The sequence below is a fragment of the Mus caroli genome, unplaced genomic scaffold, assembly GCF_978045245.1.
Source record: "Mus caroli unplaced genomic scaffold, Mus_caroli_1 scaffold_13, whole genome shotgun sequence".
Lineage (NCBI taxonomy): Eukaryota > Metazoa > Chordata > Mammalia > Rodentia > Muridae > Mus > Mus caroli.
In genome coordinates, this window is record NW_028227268.1 from 2,134,763 (window position 1) to 2,160,040 (window position 25,278).

The 25,278-nt window shown below is 50.1% G+C and overlaps 1 protein-coding gene across 1 annotated transcript in view; it reads right to left on the reverse strand.

Annotated features, from left to right (window-relative positions):
- The window catches only part of Rptor (regulatory associated protein of MTOR complex 1), a 303,680-nt gene that overhangs the window by 23,586 nt on the left and 254,816 nt on the right, over positions 1-25,278 (reverse strand). Inside the window, exons 17-24 of the mRNA XM_021175441.3 lie at positions 24,639-24,779; positions 18,930-19,047; positions 17,925-18,065; positions 17,385-17,543; positions 10,617-10,735; positions 5,219-5,322; positions 4,419-4,602; positions 2,588-2,698 (exon numbers count right to left, since the gene is read on the reverse strand). Coding sequence (XP_021031100.1) covers positions 2,588-2,698; positions 4,419-4,602; positions 5,219-5,322; positions 10,617-10,735; positions 17,385-17,543; positions 17,925-18,065; positions 18,930-19,047; positions 24,639-24,779 — 1,077 coding nt within the window. The remainder of the gene's footprint in view (positions 1-2,587; positions 2,699-4,418; positions 4,603-5,218; positions 5,323-10,616; positions 10,736-17,384; positions 17,544-17,924; positions 18,066-18,929; positions 19,048-24,638; positions 24,780-25,278) is intronic.

Consider the following 25,278-nt stretch of genomic DNA (forward strand, 5'->3'; position numbering starts at 1 on the left):
TTGGACTAGCAACATACATTTAGTGACTGTAGGAATGCCCTCCTCAGAAGGGCCACTGGTCTTGGGGATAGACACAGTCTGACAGCATTGCCAAGTCACCCTCTGGCATCATGGCAATTCCCTACTATAACAGCATCTTTAGATGTTTGCATTCTTCTCTCCTTTAGGAGGCAAGTTCTGGACAGAATCAGTGTTTGACATTTTCCAACTCAGAGAAGAAAAACATTCCTATTCAAAACTAAATTCAATGTATTTTTTTCCTCTAAGCACAGGACAGGCTGTCACTAACATTGTTTTGTGGGTCACACAGCAGATACTGAGCTGTGGAGTCTTGCACAGGAAGAGGGCTTCCATGGGTCCTATAGACCTGTATGGAATCTGGCCATGAGCTCTGTACACTCAGTCCTAACCATTAGGTGCTCACTGCTGCCAGTGATGGCTAATCCTGTCAACCTGATGGAATTCAAGATCTCCATGGAAACAAAGCTGTGGCATGACTAGAACGGATTATCTGGACTAGGTTAGCTGAGGTGGGAAGACCCACCTTAGATGTAGGGATTTCACGCCTGGGATCCTGGACTAAGGCAAAGGGGAAAGTGAGGTGAGCTCCAGCAGTCTCTGCTTTCTGACTGTGCCCCTCATTAGGCATTCTGTGGCACCGTGAGGCAATCCCTGCTACACCACTGACACGTTTCCTCTCTGAAGCTGTTTTTGTTCCTTACACGCCTCTGACACGCTTTACTCCTTGAGAGGCAGCCATAGCCTTACAACTTTGACTTCTCCTGTATGCAGGCCAGCAGCAGAAGGTCCTGATGCACCATTACAGCAACATGCCATGAGGGTTAAAGCGCCTTTCAAATAAGATAAAGCATGCCCTGCTTCCCCTCTGTCACTGCAGGCTGCAACCAAACAGCGCTGAGACGTCGACAGGCTCATCAGCACGCCAGGAAAACGTTTGCTTATTTGTTAAATGTTCCTTGCCACTTCTGTATGGGGCAATAGGCCCAGGGCAGTGGTTTTCAACCTTCCAATGCTATGACCTTTTAATACAGTTCCTCATATTGAAGTGACCCCCAGCCACAAATTTACTTTTGTTGCTACTTCCTAACTTTAATCTTGCTGCTGTTATGAGTTATAATATAAATATCTGATCTATCAGCCCCCAGCGGTTCGCATGGGTTGAGAACCACTGTCCTAGGGGTTCTTCTTGGCCATTGTCTCTGCAGTGTCTGTGTCCCTGACTCCTGTGGTGGCAACTCTTACATGCCGTATGTACTGCAGGAGAGTAAGGAGGCACTGGCCTATGCCGATCTGAGGAGCCAGCACAGTACACACCTCACAGTAGATCCTTCCTCAGGATCAGGCCTAGCCATTGTTGCCAGCGTCTGAGATCTGAGGATGCTCACCCAGTGCCCTGTACTCAGCCATGGTGTCTCACGCTAGGACAGTGCTTTGGGAACACACTGGCTTCAGTTTTAAGTCTAAGGGCCATGCATTCTGAGTCCCCCATGCCCTTCCCCGAGTCACCACATAATGATGGCAGAGATCAAGTAATTGTCAAGGTCTTCAAAGAAAGCTTCTCATTAGTGTCCCAGGGAGTCACTATTACTGACAGTCACTGCCACCACAGTGAGAGGGAAGCAGGTGGCCTGTTTCTATATTCTACATATTAACTTCCCCTGCCATAGCACAAACTGTCCTGGGAAGCCACGCTGCTGGTAAACTGCTGGCCCACATGGCTCTACCCAGTGTCTGAGTGCCCCCACCCTGAGTTCTGGGCAGCTCTTGCTCACTGCACAAGTCCAGACCATGTACTTCCTGTCTTAACTGCTGTCCCAGAATCAGAAGGGCATGTTGTTCCCCTCTGTGAGGACAGCATGACACTGGGAAGTAAGGGCAGTGGGCAGCTATGGGCCTTGTCTTGTTCCTACAGCTTGACTTCCACACCTGGAAGATTTGCAGGCTGATTTCTTTACAATCCTACCCTCCATGCTTGGTATCAAGAGAGCTACAGCAGAGCAAGAACCAGAAGACAGGTTTGCAGATCCCTATTGTCCCAGAGTACTCAGTCACCAAGCACGGCTCAAGGACAGGGAGGGAGAGGTTCACACTCATGTTCTCACTCTAACTCCAGCACAGAGTTAGACCCTGCCAGTGAGAACATGGTGACATGGAGTGCTGGCAGGTTCTAGATGGCAGGGCTTTGCCTGTGCTTTCTTTGAGAAGTCAGGAGGACTTTGGCTCTTTGGTCTTAGGTGTTGACACCTGCACCATGACAGCAGTTTGCTGTCACCCTCCAACAATAAGCAAAGTATGACAGGAGCCACAGAACCCAAGGTGAGGCTGACTATAACGAGCACAGCCCCAACTCCGTTCATAAATCCCAGGATACCTGCTCAGGTCACGACTTCCAGCTGGGCTAACAGGGCTCAGCAAGCCAAAGACAGGGATAGGATGGGCTTAGTGTCACTAGGGAGTCTGAGGAACAAGGAATAAGAAGCAGCAGCAAGGGCACGTGGCATTGAGAAAGCCGCAAGAGGACGCCAGCTTCCGGGGGCACCGAGGCTGTGCAGGACTAAGCACTCACCTTCATGACTGGTTGGGCAAAGTAGCGGGCACTCCAGTCACAGAACCCTGTCTGCATAGAGGCACAAATGAAGCTCTTGTGTCCGGCAGCATCATCTGCATCATCTGTGGTCTTGAGAGAGAGCAGAATCAGGAGAAAACACTTTAGGCTCATTGTTCCTGTACTGACTTTAGTTTTTGAGAAACGGTCTCACTACATAGCCTAGGCTGGCTTGGAATCCTGGTCTTGCTCCTCAGGCTCCTGAGTGCTGGGACTGTATGCTCATGACCGTAAGCCTGGCATCCTCTACTTGTTTTACTTGAGAAAGTGACAGTGAACAACCCCGTGCCAGGTGAACACTTCTCGCTGCAGTCTGAAGCTCCTGGGCAGGGCTGGGTGCTGACTGAGAAGCAGGGTCAAGGCTGGGTGTGGCTCAGTGGATGAGTGCTTGCCTAGTACTCTTGAGGACCTTGGGTCTGCCTTGCTGTTCCCCATGGCCAGCCCAGTCTCGCTGACTCCTATTACCTGAGCCATATGGGCAGGCGGGCCTGTGTGCTTGGCTTATGTGCCTGTGCCAGGTCCTTGCTAACCAGCACAGGTTGTCCTTCATCAGCCACAGAAAACAATGGCAAAGGCACAGCCAAGTGCAGGTGAGTCAGAGCTCAAATGAGGCTCAAATGACTGTCCTTTACTCTTCTCCACTACGGGAACAGGGAGGCCCTGGCCACCAGGGTCAGCCGTCTTCTCCTTCCATGCCCTCTGCCAGTGCCCTGTGCTTAGCCCAGGGCTAAAGAAATGGCCTAGACTGCATGTTGGCAGTTGAGGGCCTCCCACTCTCAGGGGTCATAGTGGGAGATGGGCTCACTGGCCTCCTGGAAGCAGTGGCTTTGGCTCCATTTGAGAATTCTGATGTGGGGAAGGTTGCATAGACCCTCTACTTGGTGCATGGCTCCCCTAGACCACAGTCCTCTGCACCTGTTCCCAGTATGTCAGGGGTCAACCAGGATGCTGACTGTACTCGGAACTTACTGGCTGTCAAGGTGCTTAAGAGTCATTGGAGCTGCCCAGGGCAGGGGTGGGGATATCAATGGCTGCCACATGGCCTGCTAGCCACTAACATTGTGATTCTGCTCTACAGTTAACCTACAAGGGAGCTGTGCCTACATTTCTTTGGATTCAGTCTCACTTGTCATACAGAAAGAACACCAGATCTTCTGGCCTGCATTTTGAGTAGTGGGATTCCAGGTGTGTGTTACTGCTCTAAGCTGCAGTTCCTCCTTTACCTTTTAGATGACACAACCTAGTCTCTACTGCTGGGACATCCTGAGCACCCCTCTCCACTGTGCACTGGCTGACAGGATGTGCCATCTCTGTGCCTCTCAGAGCACATTCCTCTCTCCTAAACTGTTCTGACAGCTTAGTTAAAAGCAGGGAGTGTGCCTGCTTGTATAGAATAATCAAATGTTTATAGGAAAACCAAACAAGCCATTCACAACGAACCCTGAAGAGCAGCAGCTACATCAAGTGGAGACAGATGCTATTTGTCTAAGAAGGGGAAGAAGCGAGTTAACTCCACGTGCTAACTGGGACTCACAGAGGGGCCAAGATGAGCCAACCTAGGGAGGAGGTACTGCATGGAGACTAGACCTGCAGACAGAGTGGTGCTGGACCTGGGTGCCACTGTGTCTCCAAGGGTCTTGAAGGCAATGGCTGGCACAGGGTTGTGGGGAGCAGAATGACCCTAAACTAAGGTACCATGCTGAATGTCAGGAAAGCAAAGTCCCCAGCACGCTGTTCTGACACTGAGCGCTTACGGGGCACAAGGGCTGCAACAGAGCTCAGGCCTTTGTACCTGATCAGGGCCTTTGTCAAACATCTTTCGTGTCCGAGGGAACTGGTGGGAATGAGGGGTGTACTGTGTCCCTGTGGGGCCGGCAGTACCCTGGCGGCTGGAGGGCAGGTCACGGCTGACAGTCTGCTTGGCCACATCATTGGTCAGGCTGCAGCTGCTGGTGCTAGATGCTGGCGGGGAGCCTCTGCAGTTGAGAGAAGAGCAGACAGCATGTTTTACTGAGGATTACTCTGTAGTGATGAGGATCCAGGCTCTCTCCCTTGATAATGTCACCTCGGGGAATGTTCAACTGCCTGGCCTGCCACTTGCCAAAGCTGAGTGAGGACTGTCCTTGCTGGATGTGCTCTGGCAAGTGTTTATGAGGACAAGATAACACAATCTAGAGCTGGTGTGCCCAGTCGCCTCAGGCTAGTCACATAGAGCTGGGGTGCGCAGTCACAGTTGGGCTAGTCATACTGCTTCCTGAGCAGCAACTGTCTAGCACATCCTGTTGCACACCTACATAGAGAACCTAGGGCCTCTGGGAAAAAAAATCCCAAAGGTCATAGAAATAAGGCTTCATTCAACTTTTCCTGATTAATGATATGCAAATGAAGTGTTCCTGGGATAGGGAAGACATCTAGAAAGGGGCCTGGAGCGCACACACATCCGCATGTACTTGTGTGTCTAGGGAGAAAGGACAAAGGGAAAGAGATGGAGAGGGGGAAATGTTAGAAGGGAAAGAGAGGAAAGCAAGGCTTGGCAGGGCGGTGGCATTGGGGACCCAGCACAGGGGCGGAGGGGCTTGGCAGGCCACTTACCCCACCTGGTGCATGTGCATGCCCTTGTTGGTTGGGCTGGCTGGGGCCGACTGTGTGAGAGAGGATGTGTCGAGGATTCGCTGGGGTCGGGCGTTCACTGTGGCCTAAGAGAGCAAAGGAAGAATGACAAGAGAGGTCAGAAGCCCTCAGTGAGACACTCCCAGGGGTGACAGAGGACAAGGGATTGCTCTTTCATTCATCACAGCCTATGAGGCTCAGGCTGGGGAGTTATCTCGGCAGAAGCTCTAGCAGCTGAAACATGAGGTGTTCAAGGCTCCTCCCCTGCTTCAAGGCCACCTGGGGATAGTCCTCAGTACTGTCTTCCTCTCATCTGAGAGCCATGAGGTGGCCCTTTCAGGGGCCCAGACTGGCTCTGTCTTGGGGGAGGCAGCTGCAGCTCAGGCAGGTGTACTGAGGGGTCAGGAAACGCTGTTGTCTGTCTGGAGTGTTACATCACCAGACAGCCCAGAACTGTGGCTGCTGGTCAGTCACAAACGTCCTGTATTCCTCAAAGGGGTTCATGAAAACCAAGGAGGCAGGAGAGGTAGCGCATGGGAACCTCACTTACCCCAGAGCAAACCACCCCCGACAGATTAACTCACTGGGTTGGGTGTGGCTTGATGACTGAGTACAGAATTAGTATCTGACAGATCCTGGGCTCCACCCCCAGAACCAGATAAAGAGCATCACTCTTGTCACACACACACACACACACACACACACACACACACACACACACACACACACGCACGCGCGCGCACGCTCTTCCCTTCATGCTCACACACTATGAGGATGCACACATTCATTTCCAGGGAAGAAGATGACTAGGGAAAAGGGCAAACTGGTAAAGTGGGGTGAGGCAGATTGGAGGGCAGGTCTGGCCTGCTGTCTGGGCAGCCAGCTTCACCAGAGTCCTAGGTGGCCACTCTGGACTTAGAATCTAGGGGAAGACATGACCTGGCCTGTTTTTAATTTCCACATTTCAGAGGCAGGTTCAATCAGTTCTTTAAACGTAGCCCCGTGGGAAGTTCTGTGCACACCGTTCACAAACATTTGCAGGGTCTGAGCTCTTGTGTAGGAGCCTCCCATCAGCCTGAGGTGCAGCACTGAGGTCAGTGCTTTGGTGAGTGTGGGCAGGACTGCTGAGTACGTGTCTGTCAACAATACTCCTGTGCCAGGGTGGCTACTGACCTCTCTCTCAAAACTAGCAGACTGTGTGCTTGCAGGAACCTTCTCTGCTCTTTAAAGAGCTGGGGCAGCTTCACAAAGGCCTAGTGATGTAGTGGCCCCTATATTAGCACAGGACCAGCAGGTTGTGTCGTCTAGGAGCTCAGGGGAGAAGGTGAGCCCCCTGGAACCTTCAGTTGAAAGAGCTCTGCTCTGGGGGGGGTCACTGTTCAGACCTCTTACATTTCTAAATCACTCAGTCACTACCTGGAACACCACCCCTACAATGTCACAATCAGACACAAACCATTTATGCGTACAGCTTCCTTTTCCCAGACAACCCTCGAGTTTATTCTAATACAAGTAGCAGATGAAGCTGGAACCAGTCCTTAAGCGATGCACTGCATTCTACCTGTGAGAGTAGTGTGCGTGCTTCCCAAACGTTTGCTTGGCATTTGAAGTTCCCAGGCTGCTCTACGGGCATCCCCCTGTCCCTAGCCTGACAGCCATGAGTCCTCAAGTCTACAAGGGAGAAGAGTTTAGCTGTAGACTTTGCCTTCTCAGGAGCTCTGGAGCAGCAGCAGGAGGTGATGGGGGACAGAGGCTTTAGGAGGGAGGTTTCTGAGGAACTCAGGGGCTCTCCCTGCCCAGGACACAGGGACGGGTGCTTCAGGGAATAGAATTGGACATAGGACCCATGGTTTCCAGCTTGGCAGTGGCCTGCCAGACCATGCAAGTGTTCTCTGCCCATAGCTTCCGCAACAAGAATCATTTGTCATGTTCAGAGCCCTGTAAGAGGGCTGGTGACTTCTGGTGGCACACTGGAAGGCATTCATGCTCAGGGCTCAGTACTCTCACAAGTTTCCAACAAGAACATTCAGACTTCTGTACGAGTCAAAGTCAAACACAGGAGGGGACCTCAGAAACCTGGCACTGAATGTCCCCACCCAGCCTCGCTGGTCTGGGATCGGCACTACCTGGTGAGGGTAGGGCATTTCGGAAGTGGTGCTCAAGTACTCACTGACAGTGGGAAGCAGGGGACAGGGAGGGAGAGCCTCACACTCGCGTTCTCCTGCTTACACCCCCTTGAGAGGCTAAGCCGTAACATGCTTAATAGAACAATGTGTGGAGTTTCATTTGGGCCATTTCTTTATTTAATCTTAGGCTGGCCTTGAACTCACGCACTAGCTGAAGATGACCCTGAACTTCTGACCCTCCATCTTCCATTTCCTGAGTGTTGGGATTACAGGTTTGCACAACCACTCCTAGTTTTCTGTGATTCTGGGGATGGGCCTGTGGTTTTGTGGACGCTAGGGAAGCATTCTACCAACGGCCACCTCCCCAGCCAGTGCCCTTTTCTTCAGTGGAGCATTTGAACATGTGCCTGACAACCTGAGTCTTCCTTTCCTTAGGCTGTGTGAGCCTCCCCCTGGTTAAGGGGGACTGTCTGACCTGCAGGGTGCCTGGTCTCCGAGGCCTGTGGGGAAGGTGAGATCCAGAGGCTGCATGTACTGCATGTACGTCTCCCTCACACTGTGGCTGGATCTCAGCACCCACATCTGGAGCTCTGCCTCCTCCACTCTCAGTCCAAGAGAGGGCAGAAAACAGCTGATGGCACCACAGAAGGCTCCATGAAGCTGAGCTGTTCTCTGCACTTTCAGAAGGAAAAGTACAAACGTGTGATCAGGCTGCCACTGTCAGGCAGTGCGGCTTCTTTCAGACATAGCTAGTAGCAACTTCCATATTTGGATGCAGAATTCTAGGGGGCATTTCACAGTAATAAGGCTGTTTTGACTCTGATGAACAAAAACTTGGCCTCAGAGTTAAATAATGCAAAATAGGTTCATTTCTTTATAAAGTGAAATATAATCTCTTTAGTTCCTAGAGGAGAAAATAAGGCATCTTTTAAAATTAAAATTATGACTCACAAAAAATTTCCATAATGTTTATGTTCCTGAACTCGTCAGCAGTGCTTATTCTAAACACACACACACACACACACATACACACATGAACCCTTCCCAAGGGCAGCCCATGCTGGTCTCTGAAACCTTGGCTGTGGTGTGCCTCCAGCTGTTGGCATGTGCACACTGGGATTTGCCACTGAAGCAGAACAGACATAGCAGCCAAATGTTCCTTTGCTGGAGTTCAGGCATCCTTATGGACTGCTGCCCTGAGAGTGCTCAGCTGCTTCTCAGGTGGCTGTAGCTTGCTACCATGGCAGGAGGCACATTACTTTACAGTGGAGAGTACGCACCCTCCCAGCTCAGAGCTGCATTCATAAAATACAACCTCAAAGCCCAGGTCTAGGTCAAAGCTGCACCCTACTGCTCTGTGCACTTGAAGCTCTTAAAAAGATACTGTTTAACACCCAAGGCTGTGTTTGCAGCACTGAACTTATAGTCATGAATTCAATATCAGGCACCAGGATTACAGTGTTAAATAATTCAGGCACAGTATCTGTAAGGGCAAATACATCAATGCACTGAAAGATAAATACAGAGAGCTGTATCCTGACTCGCCATGACCAATATACTCTAGACGCTGAGCCAACCAGGTGAGAACTCCCTCAGTGCAAGTCCTAAGCTGTGCAGCCTGGGTTAAGCATGGCCGTCAGGAGGCTGCCTTGTGCCTCCAAGGGCAAAGACTAAGCCATCAGAGTGCTTTGTGTCAGGAACTGTGATGAAGGGACAGAACTGCCTACATACTTTAAACATCAGAGACTTCATGTCCACATAAACTGTTAGGACGATTACACTAGAAATAATTTTTTAAAGACCCGAGCTTGAGGGACCCACATAATAGAAATGGAGAAGCAATTCAGTTCCCCCTGTCCTCTGATCTCCACAAGTGCTGTGGCATGGGGGCACGCACGCACGCACACACACACACCTTGTTTCCTGTTTTCCTTTTGCTTGCCTTCCTTTGGCCTCATACCATAATGTGCAACAAATACAAACTGTAATAACTGTTTAATTTTTTTATTAAACAATAAAACCTTTAGATTTCACTGGGCCAGTGCCTGGTACCACAGGGGGTGAACAGAGTAAGGCTGGGCTATCCCAGGCTGGGCACACGCAACACTCGGGCATTCAGCTGGAAGATTACTGGGCAGTAAAAACAGCAAAATCTCCACTGTTCCAACAAGTCTATGTGTAGGATGCCCAGAAGTGTAGCTTCATCTTGAATCTAAAGCCCAGAATCTAAAAGTGCAGGGAGGCTGTTACTACCACGTGTGACACTACCAGGGCTGCACAAGTAGCAACTGCAGCCAGTGAGACATTTCAATCAGCCAAGGAGGAGCCAGAACTAGGCGCCCAGAACACATCTGCAGTGAAGAGCTGGCAGCAGCAAATAGGCCATCAACTGCAGATGTGGCTGCTATAAGGACCCCTGCTTCAGCCAGACAGCACGAGGGCAGGGCTCCATACCTCCCAGGAATAAACAAGGATTAGATTGGGAAAGCCACTGATCCTGCCCTTACCACCTAAGTGACCCTCTGAACACTAGGCACGGGCCCTTTTCTTGCAAACTCAAAATTTTATGAAAAAGTTATAAAAAGCTTTATTCATATGAATTCTAGTTTGTGCCACTTATGAAAGCTGAACTGTCTAACTTAGTAAACAAATAGAAAAACACCAAACAAATGTTTTCAGAAACCACATGTACAGTGGCTGCTAGATCCTTTACAGATGGGAAACATAAACAATTATCCCAGCTTATGGGGGTAAGTGGCTTCCAGCAGTAACCATCCACAGAGCCCAGAAGGAGAACCCAGCAGGAGCTCAATGCTTTAAGGGTGAGAGAACCATCAAGACCCTGGGAAAAGGTGGGGGCAGAGAGGGGATAGGATTTTCAGAGTAGAGTACAGGGGAGGTCTCTTGAACTTCTGCCTGACACTCTTCAGTCTTGGGATTAGGCTAAATTCTCATAAAAAGGAATGGGAGGAGGTGCTTATCCCCAAAGGAGACTATGCTTTGCTAACTTAAGACATGAGAATTAGAAGAATAAATCACTACAGATCACACCTTTGCGTCTGAAGCTGCAATGCAAGTGAAGTTCGGATGTACTACGATGTACTACGAAGCTCTGAGTTCAAAACGCTTGCTTAAAGTTGTTTATTTTTTAAGCTGTTGTTGTGTAGGCCTGGATATCCCTGGAGCTCCTTATTTGAATATTCACACAGAAGCAAAACTGTGAGCACTTCAGTGATGATCTCTCATACACATACCTTGTAAGCAATGCTGTTGAGGACTTTCATGGCTAAATCAGAAACATCTGGATAGGGATCAGCAGCCAGATGCAGTAAGACTCTCCAAATTTGAGTGTAAACACTATTAAAAGAAACTCCTACAAGAGAGAAACAGGAGATCTTTTAGTAGCAAGTAGCTCCATCCCTGTGCATGTGATGGTGGCTTTTGAGGTAGTTTATTTTCTGAGCACCCCATGCTATCAGGAAGGAGAACTTTAGAGCTGGGGCTGCAGGCAGCTTCCCAGTGCTCAGCAAGTTAAGTCTCTTGCCATCAAGCCTGACGACTGAACTCAATTCCCAGAACCCACACCATGAAAGGGAGGACTGATTTCCTCTTACTACCACATGCATAGCACACCTGCATTCACACACACACACACACACACACACACACACACACACACACTCTCTCTCTCTCTAACACACTCACCGACACACGTACACAAACACACACATACACACTAACACACAAAGTTAAAAAGAATTCTCTTAGTAAACAAGCTTTATCATACAGGTCTCATTCCCCCCCATCCCTTTTTTGAAACAGACCTCACTGTATATCAAGGCTAGCTGGGACTCACTATATAGATTAGGCTGCCTTTGAATTTACAGATATCCACCTGCTTCTGTCTTCCATGTGCTGGGTGGGATTAAAGGTACACCACTATGCCTGGCAGGCAGGTCTCATCTTTTGATGATAGGGCTTTCTAAAGGCTAAAAAATGGTCTGCACTCAGATAACTTTGTTGTTTAGAGAATACCACCTAGTTTCCCACGCATACTTCCTCCCCTGTTCTAGGTTCCTAGACGGCAGCATTGCCAGATGTACAGTTTATGTGGGATGCACAGCTGTGGCCACTGCCCTCTCTACATGAACTTTGTGACTTGTTGAGCTCTGCTCTTCCACTCTCTAATGACTGCTAACCTGCGTGCTCTTCTATAGATGGGAAGTGAATCCAACTTCCCTTCCATTAATCCTGGGTTGTGTAGGGCAAAGCCTGAGCCATGGCAGCTATGTATATCCACTTACTAAGAGGGTGCTGAGGTCAAGAGAGCTGCACCTCAGCTCCTGAATACAGGGCTTCTCTTTTGAGCTGAGTAAGGCATTACTGCCTGTCACTGAGGGGCTAAGTCTTAAGACAGGAATTTAAAAAATAATTATTTAATTAAAAAAATGGTGTGTGTGTGTGTGAGGGTATGTATGAGCACCAAGTGCATGTAAGAACTGAGTGAAGTCAAAGGAGACATCGGATCCCTGGACCTGGAGTTATGCATCAGAGGTGCTGAGAACGGAACCCACATCTCCCGCAAGAGCACAGAGAGCTCCTAACCATTAAGCCATGTGTCCAGCGGAGACAGGCATCTCTATAAGGCGACAACTCAGGACTGCAGAGACTCGATGTCAGTAGTTCTAAGCCTCCAGTGAGCCCAGGAAGCAGTAAGCAGGAAGGCACATGTGCCAGGAGACCTAGGCCCGTGATAAACCTGGATGTAGCTTGGGTTGCACAGTGGCAGGAAAATCCAAAGAAAGCAGCCTTCTCACTCCGTGCTCTCTCATGTGGCTACAGCTCAGAAGTAGAGGACTGACATTTCAACTTAAAACTCTACAGTTCCAAACACTGGGCTAGATTTACAAGTAAAGTCTAAGAAAACTAGTACAATCAGCTTAGAATCTCTCTGGGCCAAATGTCCTCAGATCTGATTTCCAGCTCTGAGGTATGGAGTTGCTAAGCAGCAGCTAAGAGGAGAGGAGAAGGAGGTGGCTTTGAGTGTACTATAGAGACAGGGTCACATGCTCTGCTTTCAGTTTCCCCTGAGAGACAGGGAACTGGCCACTCAGATGGAGTTGGCAGCTCCTCTCTAAGAGACAGCAAGTGCTCACACGGCTACCTCTGGTACTCTCGGGCATCCTCCTGGGGAGTGACACACCGCATAGGAAACAGCTTCCTGCAAAGCTCAGTTGCCACGTGGCACCAAGCTGTAAGGGATCTCGAAGCTTCTGGTGAACCATGTTACTCAGATGTAGGACTGACGAACTGACGTCACACTGGGGAAGGGGATGGGAGAGAGTAACTGTAGCAGACAGGGGAGGGGCTGGTGCATGACTAATGAGGGCTCTACTGGCCCTCCCTCCCTCCCTCCCTCAGCTTACCGACCAAACTCAGCACACACTGAACAGAGTAGGTAGTCACAGGTGGAGTCCTAAAGCCCCTGTGGCCTCATGGGCTGGGGTGGCAGATACAGAATCCTCTGGGGAGTCCTTTAGAATCAGGAACCCACAGAACACTACCAGAAAAGTCTAACAATGTGCAGGACATGGAGAAAGGGAGACACTTGTAAATATTACTGTGTAGTTTAAAGCCTATCTCAGTGACTGGGCTGACAGTGGATGTTGAGTTCTGTGTGACACTGTGTAGCAGAGAACACAACTCTAAACTTTACCACCCTCTGACTGGGATGGGAGGCACAGTTGTCTTAGTGGAAAGCGAAGCTGTGGTTACAAATTACCTCTTGATTTCACATCAGCCCTGGTTTGCCAGGAGTGATTCTCCCTGTCTCCTTGCCAAATCAACTGCCCTGTCTTAACATCTCCAAAATACAACCTGCCACCCTCACACAGGGATCAGGGCCCATGGGACTGAGGTAAGGACTCAAAGCAGAGGCAGGAACTGGGCCTGGCCTGCAACTTGCTACTTGCTAAGCTCTAGAAGGGCCAAGGATCTATTTTCATGTCTAGACTAGAAGTAATAAAAGACCGTGATGTTCTAGGATTGATTTTCAGAGCAGTGGCCACAGCTTTCTGAATAGCATATGGTGAAGTGCAGTCTCTCAGAGCTTTGCAGCTGTTTCTGAACCTCAGAGCCTTATTGGGAAAGGACTATATAGACACGAGGCTGCGAGTCCTCGTCTGGGGCTTGAAGAGCTGGCAGAGTGAGGTCAGGTCCTCTGATGATCTGGAAATGGCCAAGACTTCTGCCAGTCTTTAGAAACACAGGTCCCAGGGCTGGGGGAGTGGTAGCAGTGGCTGGCGGTGGTGGGTGGTGGTGGCTGCGTGTGTATGTGGCCATAGCATTTGTTCTTCCTTGTGCCCCTGTCATGGTGCTTCAGAGTAAATCCAGTTATACTTTCCCTTCTGAGTCTAAGCTGTCGGCCTGATGGATGGAACCTTTGGGGGTGTTATACTGACCCATTGCTCTGGCCTCCTATCTCCAGTGACCCTGGAACATCTGCATGGTCTTTGTAGTTGACCCTCAGCATCCTCGTATGACCCACTAAGCTTTGGTCACCACAGCAGGGACTGTGTGTGATATGTGAGCACTCCCCCACTGAGCTACGTTCCTAGCATTTACTCTCTCCAGTAAGTTCCTGCTGGATTTCTCTCAGTTAGGGCAGACAAGTGTGTAGCCTCTGCCCCTTGGTGCACACTCAGCGCCTCACCAGTTCACTACTATGCCGGGATGAAAAGGCTCGTCGTGCTTCCTGACTCCTCAACAAGAGGAAAATAGGGAAGAACAGAGGTGGCTAATGGCTGTCTGTCACCTTAATGCTGACTGAGCAGTCCTCACAGGGGCTCTTGGCTGATGTCTTCTCCTTGGAGTCACCCTACCCCTGTCTGAGTAAGGCAGGAGCTTGGGGTTTCAGCCCTGACCCACTCTAGTCTCCCAGGCTTAGGCTCTGGGGTTGCTGGCTCCCGCAGGAATGCACACAGGATCAGGGCTCTGGGCTGGTGCTGAGGGTGAGAGTGAGGGTGAGGGGAGGTCTGTGCTTCTGACTCTTCCTTTTCTCACTCCTTCAGCATTAGCTCTACCTTGGATTTGTTACCATGGTGATGCATTTTCAACACGTTACAAAATGTCACTGCTCAGCAGAGTTGTAAAAACCCTGTCCCTGTCCTCTGAGGCTCCCAGTGGCTTTGAAGTGAGACCATACCTTTCTCTCTCTTGGTACGAGTTTCTGGTGAAGGTAGAGTTGACAGGCAGGAAGGCAGAGTGTACACAATGGCAGTACTTTCCCTGCTGGGGCTGGAGTTTTGGCAGGGCATCTGTGGCCAGGGTTCAGAGTTGTGTGGGCATGGGCTTTGTGCACGGTGGGCACTACTGACAAGGGGTAAGGAGGGTGCTGTAGAGGGGATCCACGGATCTACCACACCCTCTTCAGATTCTTTCCACTTTGGGCAGGCCTATGCTCATGGGCGAGCCTCAGGGACACGGAGCGAGGTGGAAGGCTAGGACAGGCAAGGCTGCTCACTGTATACAGCAGCAGGAAACGACCTTAGGGATGGCGAGACTGCTCAGTCAGTAGAATGTACTTCCGGTATAAGCCTGATGAGCTGAGTTCAACCCCAGAGCCCATGAAATGTAGAAGGAAAAGAACAGAGTTGTCCTCTTACCTCCACACGTGTGCCGTAGCAATGAAGATACCCACAGCACATCACACACACATCCAATAATAATAATCAAGACCACTCTTGAGAAATTTGATAATAAAAATGACAGCCATGAGTCTTGGTACAGCTAGGTCAAGAAGAGCATGAAAACAACCGAGATGCTCTGTCAAGGAGGACCCTCCCCTCGCAAGACTACCTTGCTCTGAGCCCTAGAGGTTACATCAAATCTCCCAGGGGCTAGAAGGAGCACACTGTAGAGCTGTCCAGCTGAGATCCTTATTGAAGGAAGGCATGAGCCGAGGCCAGCCTCACCTGGCATGCCAGAACCTCCACAGATAGGAGCGTGGTGCAGTTAGATCAAAGGCACATGTGTGCCATAGGGAAAGAGGCCCGGAAAAGGGGAGGGAGGGAGGGAGGGAGGGAGGAGGGGTGTTTAGGAGATCTATGTGGTCATTGGGCACAGCTGACTGAAAACAAGAAAAGTGGTGATGTGGAAGATCTACATATTCACAGAGTGCAGATCCGTGCACCCACTGGGCCAGGCCCTGTGTGTCAGGTGACCATAGAGGCAGAGAGCAGGTCACCTCAGGAAGCACTCTGGTAAAGCAGATCTGAGAGGGGCACAGGACAGGGCATCTGAAAGGGAGCTGCTCTTGTGTGAACACGTGTAAGTGTGTGCTCCAGGTTGTCATGGTTTTAAAACCTCTTCTGCAACATGCAGAGAAAGGGGCTAAAGAGAATGCTATTCTTTGGTTGAAATGAAAGAAGAAATTGGCTTTAAACAGGCACGTGCTGCCAGGAATGGATTCTGCAAGTTAAGCTCTGAGGTCCCCATGTGGACGTGGGCACCCCCACACTGAACAGGGAGAAAGCTGGCCAGGAGGAAGGTTGATGTTTTCTTCTCTTTCTCAACATCTACTCACTTGGAAACTTCCTCCCTCAAATTTTGTTTTTTTCTTCTGTGTGTATAAGTGCCATGCCTGTATGTATGTGTGTACCATATATGTATCTGGTGCTAACATAGCCAGAAGAGGGTATAAGATCCCCCGTAACTGGAGTTACAGACGTTTAAGAGCTCCCATATGGGTAATGGCAACCAAACCCGAGTCCTCTGCAAGTGTAGCCAGTGCTCTGAATCACTGAGCCATCTCTAGCTGCAATCCCATCCAAATTCCCAAGATGTGAATGATACACAGATACACACACACACACACACACACACTCTGAGATACACACATACACAGAGACACACACATATACATACTGAGATACACAGATAAACAGACAGACAGACAGACAGACACACATTTAGTTGAGGGCCACAGCAGATGGGGCTCAGCAGCATCTATAGGAGCCCAGATGTGTCTGCTTCATCTTCCTCTGCTACCCTCTCAAACACTAGGATCTATATGGTGTCACCTTCTCACACTGATATGTAAGCTGGTGTGTGTCCTTACCCCTGCCATCTCCAAGATCAAAACTGAGGACAACACTAGTATTAACTTGCCAGACAAGAAGGTTGAGCTTGCCTGTAACAGGCCCTGGCTCCCAGCCCTTGAGCCTGAGAAAGCTTCCAGGGCCCCAGGCTACACTGTGCATGTCACACAGGGTCTTACCAAGATGAACCACATGAGAAGTGTGGCGGACCTAGGGCTTACATTTCAACTCCACGGTTTGAGGATGAGCACAGGTACACAGCAAGAAAACTCAGCTAATTCTCATCTCCTGTGTGATGCTAGCAAAGTCCAGGGGTTACCACTCACGGCCGAATCAGAGAATGCTGGCCACTAAACCCCAGTTTCCAGGCAGTGAAGGATCAAGCTGCTAGTCTGGGTAGAGGTTTAGTAGGTGAGCATGGAGAGCCCTTCAGGACTCTTGACACCCTCTCTCTGCCTTATGCATCAGGCTCTTGACTCTCACTGCTTACTGCAGGGCTCTCCTGGGCACTGGGACAGTGAACATCATCCTTGGCTTCTCCCTACCAGAGACCAGAGCACCCACTTCATCCTGGCTGAGATAAGCAGGATGTCTTAGCTGAGAGCCACCGCTCATCACTGCCAGGGTCTAGCACACAGGAGGAATGCAGAGAAAGACAGATGGACTCGTCTGGCAGCCTTCCTGCCTGGCAGAGCCAGCAAGCTCACATAGCCCTGGACCAGCCTGTAAAATACAGTCCCATTGCAAAATGCTCTCCTCACTTCTTCAAGCTCCAGTTAATTCTTATTCTTTTGCATCCAGTAGAGAGAGTTTTGGCTCATATTCTGACCAAACGAAGGCGTGTGCTGTTCTGCATAGAGCAAACCCTTGGCAAGGGAAGACGTGCAGGCATCAGAAAAGGCATCACATGCGGCAAGGACTCACCTATGAGGGAGTTGAGCGCTGAGTAGGAGCTCACACGCCGCATCTTGTCGATGGTCTCGAAGGACAGGATGTACTCCTCGTTCTCAGGGCTCCCCAAGGTGCTGCTGGCACTGCTGCTGGTGCTGAGGTTCCCGGGAGAGAAGGCCACTGAGCTGCCCGCTGGCCAGAGTGTGACAGGAAGGAGGTCAGGGTCTTACAGTTAATGGCCTGTCTGAGACGTGAGCTTTCTTCACAGTGGGCACATGTACACACACACAAGCATACTAATAGACATGTGTGTGCATAAACTGGTGGGCCCCTCTATCAGTCGCACGCACTCTGGCCTGACTGATCTGGATGTTAAACCAGGTCTTTGCCAAGTCCACATCTGGAAGGAAGATTCTGGCTCAAGAACAGCTGGTCACTTGTCACTCTGGCACACAAGATATCAGGCCCATATTCTAGAGGGCAGGGTCACGGGGCACAGTAGCATTTTTGATAAATGTCTGTGAAGAGTGCACCAAACCTTCCCACCCCAAATACTAGTTTCTGGAATCTTACATTCTTCCGTCAAGCTCAGATTCTGCAAAGATTTGTTCAGGTTCCTAGCTGTAGTGACGGCTCGGATGTTCCCATAGGAGCTCACTGAACGGAGTCTGGGGGTGCATGGGCTGTCTCGAACTGGGGTCAAGCTCCCTCCCTCTAGGAAAGAGGGGGGAAAGGAAAAGAGTTAGCAGTGGGGTTCAGGATGGGAGCAGGGTGAATGCTGGAGTCTGCAGCCATGGCAACAGGGATATTGGTGTTCCTGAGACAAGAAGGACTGTGGCAGGGCCTCCCTGTCAATCCCTGGTGTTGAGTGTGGGCCTTAGTTGATCAAAGGTACTGTTTGTAGACATTGAGTACTAAATCCCAGAAGAGCGTGGACCCGAAGGAAGAGTAGCTCTGAGGCGCTTGGTGTTAGGTAGCACAGGCAGTGACAGAGGGGTGCTCAGCACCCTGCACCTGGCAGGACCCCAGCCTTCTGGCGGCTGCCCCTCCACCTTCCTGCTGGTTCCAGCCAGCCGGCTCCGGCTTTACCTCCTTCCCAGGAGACGGAAAGGAGGCATGCTTTGTTATCGGTCACGAGTCTCTTTCCTGTGGTCGGGAGGGAGGGAGGGAGGGAGGGAGGAGGGGGCAATGAAATAGGAGCACAGAAGATGACTGTGCTCTCCAGCGAAAAGGACAAATGTGAGAAGAGATGCTTCCTACCCTGACTCACGGCAACATGAGGCCGACAACAATGTGATTCAATTACTCATCACAGGAAGACAGCTAATGTTCTTTTCAGCACGCTCCACTGCAGAGGTGGGCCATCTTTCAAGATGTCCCCAAATTTGAATTCCAAGAAGGGTAAGAAGGAAGGGGAGCAGTAAGAGGGTCAGCACGGCCCTTTTCCTATATGTGTACCCTTCTAAAGGCCTGAGACACCGCATCAGAGAGCCATGCTCAGACCTGGCCGAACCCAGGCCACTGATTGTTCTGGTGAAGGCCAGGAAGGAGGTCCCAGGCTCCCAGCAACCCCTGTACCTGTGGCTGCTGGAGAAGGCAAGGGGTAGTTCTTTTCTTCCTCCATGAACTGCAGGGCCACAGTGCAGAAATTGCTTTCATATTGGACTACAAGGTGACTCAGAGCCACTACCAGCTCCTGTAGAGAGGGAGAAGCGACAGTTACGTCTACAGAGGCAGGAAATTGACTGGGCAGCAGATCCGCACACTAATGTCTAAGTCAACTCCAGGAGGCAGCCAGTTAGAACAGGGCTGCACAGCTGGGAGCACAAGTGCAGAGGAGGTGGGGGCTGTGGAGGCAGCAGGCCAGGGGCTGTCAAGAGGAGTCTCCCAAAGCAGGCACACCTGCCTTAGTCTGCTTGCTCATTGCTAGGCACCAATTATCAGTCCAAGGCTTTCTGAATGTGAATTACATTCCCTGAAATATTTACGATTAGGCTTCTGACCCTGTCCGAGCCTGAAACTGCCTCTTGTGATCCCACCAATGGATAGGTGGGTACAGATGATAAACTGAAGCATTCTTTTTAATTGATTGATTAATTAATTAATTATCCTACCACAGTTTCCTCTCCTCCCTGTCCTTCCAATCCTTACCCTGTATCTCCCCTCATCTATATATCCCCCATTTCTCTTCAGAAAAGGGGAGACCTCCCATGGACATTAGCCAACCCTGGCATTAAGCTGCAGCAGGACTAGGCACCTCCCTTCCTACTGGGGCTAGTGGAAGTGGCCCACAGGCAGGCAACAGGGCCAGAGACAGCCCCCTGCTCCTGCTATCAGGAGTCCCGCAAGAAGACCAAGCTACCTACATAACTACAATATCTATGTGCAGGGCTTGGTCAGTCCCATGCAGGCTCCCTGGTTAAATCAGGTGAGGGTAGGACAGAGGAAGAGACTACTGGGAGACATGACTAGAATCAGGAGATGGTGGTAGTGGCAGTGCCATATCTCTGGGGTAAACAGGAAACCCAGGGCATAACAATCTACGAGGGTGAAGCATTTTTACAGTGAGCAAGAAGCTAACTTAGCTAGAGTGGGTTCCAGTCACTATGAATGAGAAAAGTCCCTGAATTAAAATGACAACTAGACCTCAGTGCCTGAGTCTGAGAAGACAGGATTTACACAGTTTATGATAGTTTAGCACTACAACTTAAATGTTTATAGACAGAAAGGCAAAAGGAAGCCAAAAGGACTGTAAGCTTGTCAACATGAACAGTGGTCTCTGTAAAGAGAAAGCTGGCTGCAGAAAACAAAGGTCTGCTAGAGAGACCCTTGTCTGCTTACACAGCCATGCCCGAGCTCTGCTGAGGTGCTGCAGCCAGGCCTCCTTGAGCTGAGGTTCTCAAACACACCTCAAACACACACTTTTTTGTTTCTCCCATCTTAGCTCCAGGCTGACTTTCCAGTAGCTTTGTGCCCAAAGCCTCAAGCTTACCATGGATATGATGGGAAACTGCTTTGCACTCAGACCCACTGCAACTTCCCAATTATGCCCAGGGACTTGCATTGGTCTCTACCTTCCCTTCGACATCCTCAGATGCTGAGGTAGACTAGACCAAAGGTGAGGGCCTACTGAGTCTTCCTAAACACTGTCAACCTGAGGCTGCCTGACCCATCACCACAGAGCTAATTCTATCTGTGTCAGGGATAAGGATTCTGAGACAGACCCCACAAGCTGGTACCCACCAGGCCCCTCTGGGGAAGAAGAGTCATCTGTCTAGAAACCTCCCATTCTCCCTTCACACCCGTATAAAGTGGAAGAAGCTGCTGCTGCCCTGATGGTCAATCTAGCATCACCACTTTGGTTCATAAAAGGCCACCAGGGGTGAGGTTGTGACTTAAGGAAAAGGTCGGGAGTGTATTTCACACCTGGAGTGTCCTTACTATGCCCAGGAAGGACAAAGGCTCTCTGCATCTGCATAGAGCAACCCTTTGATGACAGAAGGCATGTACTAAATATTTTCTATTTTACCCTGAACACACAGAAGGTCTGCCCAAGGGACCTCAGCTAGAGAATGGGCGATGCCTTCACTCAACGCTCAGAGCGGTGCCAGGCTGCGCACATGGGCCCTTGCCTCACACACCCACTGGTGAACAACTCGGACTGCTTCATGGTCGTGGGATGGGCTCTGTGCTCTACACTGCTGAGATTTTCTACCCAGTGCAGATCTGCACATCCCCAGCAGCACTGGGCCTGGCCTCCATGGTGCTTCCCAGTAGCCCCTAGTCTCCGTTCCTTTAGCAGGAGCTCTGACAATTTACATCAGTTTGAGTCTGACCCAGTCACATGGCTGAGGAAGGTGGGCAGCTGGGTCTGTCTTACTCCACAAAAATAAAGATTACGAACCTTAAAGACTCACCAAACTACAACTTACCTTGCTACTGCCCTCACCTCAACAAGTGTACATCTACCTTCTTCTTCTTTTTTAAAAAAAGATTTATTTATTATTATATCTAAGTACAATGTAGCTGTCTTCAGACACACCAGAAGAGGACGTCAGATCTCATTACGGATGGTTGTGAGCCACCATGTGGTTGCTGGGATTTGAACTCAGGACCTTCGGAAGAGCAGTCGGTGCTCTTAACCACTGAGCCATCTTTCCAGCCCCATTCGTCTACCTTCTAAAATATTACTTTATTTTTAATTTTTATTTATGAGTTTGCTGAGTTATGTGCACATTACTGTGGGTGTGAGGGGGGCTGAGATGTTGGATCCCCAAAGCTGGAGTTACAAGAGATTGTGAGCTACCTGTGTGAGCCACCTGATGTGGGTGCTTGGAACCAAACTCATGTCCTCTGCAAGAGCAGCAAGTCAGGGCTGGAGAGATGGCTCAGTGGTTAAGAGCACTAGTTGTTCTTCCAGAGGTCCTGAGTTCAATTCCCAGCACCTCCAGGGTAGCTATAATGGGATCTGATGCCTTTTTCTGTCATGCAGACATAGAAAGACAGAGCACTCATATACATAAATAAATATAACAAAACAAAACAAAAAAGACATTAAAAATAGCATTGCTGTTTAAGGAAAGTGCTCTTAACCTGAGCCATCATTCTAGCCAGCCCCGCCCTCTGAGCTGTCACTCCAGCCAGCAGCCAGCTCTGCCTTGCTGGCCTCTGCCTTCCACAGGAAGACTTCCACAGGACTCAGATGGCCTCCTTTCCAGTGCATGTGGTATACGTACAACTGGAGCCTGACGTCAGATGTCTTTCTTGAACACTCTGCCTTATATATTAAGGCAGAGCCAGTTTGACTAGCTTGTTCCTGGGATTCTTTCTTCTTCCGTGTAGAAAGCAGGCCAGCACAGCCAAGCAGAACTTACATGTGTGCCACAGAGAAACTCTGGTTGGGGATTTGAACTCAGGTCTTCAAGCAGGGCATCAAGAGTGCTTACCCACCGAGCTGTCTTCTTAGCCCTGGCATGTGGTTCTTGATGCTGGCATCTTCAAACTGCTGGTGTTATCCCCTCACCAAAGCTTCCCTGACTTAGGGCTCTTCTCTATCCCTTCCCTCACATTGCAGCCTATCAACTCATCTAACTTGGCCTACGAGTGCTCCCTGATTTGTGGTGGGGACTAAGTTACCAAGGGGCGCCTGTACCCAGGCAGTCAAAAGTGCATAGCAAGTAACCAGCAAAGTACAGGGAGGAGCTTGTTCAAAGTTCCGGGGCCACTGGGATCATGCCATGCATACCGCAGCCCAGCAGTCTGGCAGAGTGGGGCGGGCAGCAAGAGGATGAGGCTGGGAGTGGGGGCAGTTGGTCCCTAGTATGTGTGACACTTGGTCCCTGTGTGTGTGAGCATGCCTTCTCTGAAAGGGCTTTAGTTCCTGCAGACCTGCAGTGACAGTTCATTCTTGGGGTTCCACAAGTGTGGGTTCTACTTTGAGCCCACAGGTGACTTCCCCATGGGGAATCTATATATTAATAGGAGACTCAGCTACTCATAGGATTACCAGTCACCCTTTTATCCAAATCTGGCCTGTCTTCTTCAGCCAGACTATGTAGAGGACGGGCTGATACCAACTTCTATACTCAGAGCTCAGGACAGACAGAGCTTGCTTGTCAAGCTCAGGAATGCATAAACACATGGGGGCCTCTGCTAACTCCTGACATTCCCACAGGCTGACACAGCACTGTGCCTCAGGAGAGGCTCAGCATGCACCCTGCAGTCCACTGAGCACCATGCAGCCTACCACAGTGAAGTGAAGCACACTGGGACCTTTTGGAATCAAGGACTCCTGGCCACCAAGGTCACAAGCAGAACAGACCCAGGGCTGCAGTGGGGACCTCAGGACACACTCCTGGGGTTGTCAGAACCACACTTCTCCTGATACCAGGTCTCCAGCACTTCAGTTAGCATCCTTTCTAGTCTAAACAGTTTTTGGAAAGGAGAAGGTTTACCATACTTGGTAAAGAATTTTAAGAGAAGATTAATGAAAATGCTGATCCTGCTTGTAGCAGCTATATCCACTCAGGAGAAGTGATGGGGAAGGCCTGGGCTCAGGGTGAAGGAAGCAGGCCTAAGAATGCTGCTGACCAGACCAGAAGCACAGGACAGCAGCAGAACCAGTGACAAGGACATACAAATCTTCAGCATGCTTTTTTTTTTTTTTTTTTTTTTTTTGCAGGGAGTCTTACTGTGTAGCTTTGGCTGGTCTGGAACTCACCATGTAGACAATGTCGACCTCTAATTGATAGATTCAATTCACCTCCCAAGTGCTGGGATCAGAGGCGTGTGCCATCATGTCTGGCTTCTCACTACACATTTTAAAGATCTCATAAGAAGGTGAGGCATGGGGGTACTCGGGTAAGTTTCAGAAAGGCCAGGAGATGAATATACCCCGACATTTTGAGACTGGTGAAGCCTATCATTCTCACATTAGCCACAGAGATGTTCTTCAGGATAATCCAAAGCTACGCCCAACCTCCCAAGGTCCACCATCAAAGGGAGCCAACACTGCCACTCAGAAATGCTGAGGAGGGGGCTGGGGAGATGGCTCAATGCTTGAGAGCACTGACTGCTCTTCTAGAGGACCAGGGCTCAATTTCTAGCATCCATATGGTAGCTTACAACTGTCTGTAACTCCAGTTCCAGGGGATCCAATACCCTCACACAGACATATATGAAGGTAATGTGCATACCAATGCACATAAAATAGAAAGAAATAACTCATTTAAAAATAAGACAAGCAATGCTGAAAAGGAAGCCCAGTGGCTCTCGGTGGCAGCCCACACATGGGGAGTCACCTGTGAATAGTTTGGACTGCCCATCTCATACACAGCCTCTGTTCCACCATGAACGGCCAGGAAGTCAGAGCCTTTCCCTCAAGGCCTTGTTGGCTTGGGCCCAGGGGTCGGGAATCAAGGTCACCCGAAACCATCTTTTCATGGAGGTGTGACCCTTAGGGAGCAGAGAAATAAGACTCTGCTGTTGGCAAGTGGAAGGTGACATAGGGGGATACTGCACAGACTGTCACTGCCCTTTAGAGACCCAGTGCCATGTGCCTGTGTCCAGTAGATAGCTGTTGTGTAAAAGCTGTAGCAAAGCCAGTTAGCTCAGTACCCTCAAGTGAACAGAGATGAGCAATGAAGACACTGTGAAAAGAGTTGGGCAGACATTTAAGATCAAATGATGCACATATGAGGGACATGAGGCCCTTTGTTCTGGCTCAGCTCCAGGCACATGAGACAGCCATGGGCCCCAACTTCAGCTACTGAGCTGGCACCCACATACCTTCCGGACCATGGGGCTTCCATCATTGATCAGCTGAGCCAGCATCATGGCCACATTGTGGTCAATGGTGGTAGAGTGGTCTGTCCTCTCAGCAGAATTTCCCACAAAGGTGCCCAGGGCAAATACAGCCGCACATCGGACCTGCAAGGCAGGAGACAGAACATCAGAGTCACACCCACGGCTGATGTGTCTGCCATCTGCATTTCTGCCGAGGCTGTCTGAAAGTTAATTCAATTCAGTTCACATAAGTTCAACTCAATTCAATTTCACAAACACTATTGCATGGTGCTCCAGGCCTAGAGCTACACTGTTATTGACGAGCAGAAAGGGTGAGTGGGTGGCTCAGGAGCTGACTGGAGAGGCAGGCCAGCACCAGCTCAGGGATATCCAGGCTGTGGAGGGGGGAACAGAGTTTATCCGGGCTTGCACAGTCAACTTCTAGATATGGAAGTGAAGGAGACAATGGTGTTTGGAGAGGACTGGCTCAGAACTGATCTCGAGGAAGGTGGGCTGGCCTGAGCCATGGAGGGGAGGTTGTGGCAAACAGAGAAGGCATGGGTCCATTCTGAGACAGAGAAGCGAAATGGAGGTCAGAAAGGGTAGAGTCCCAGGGTCTGGAGGTAGTGAAACAACACTAGGC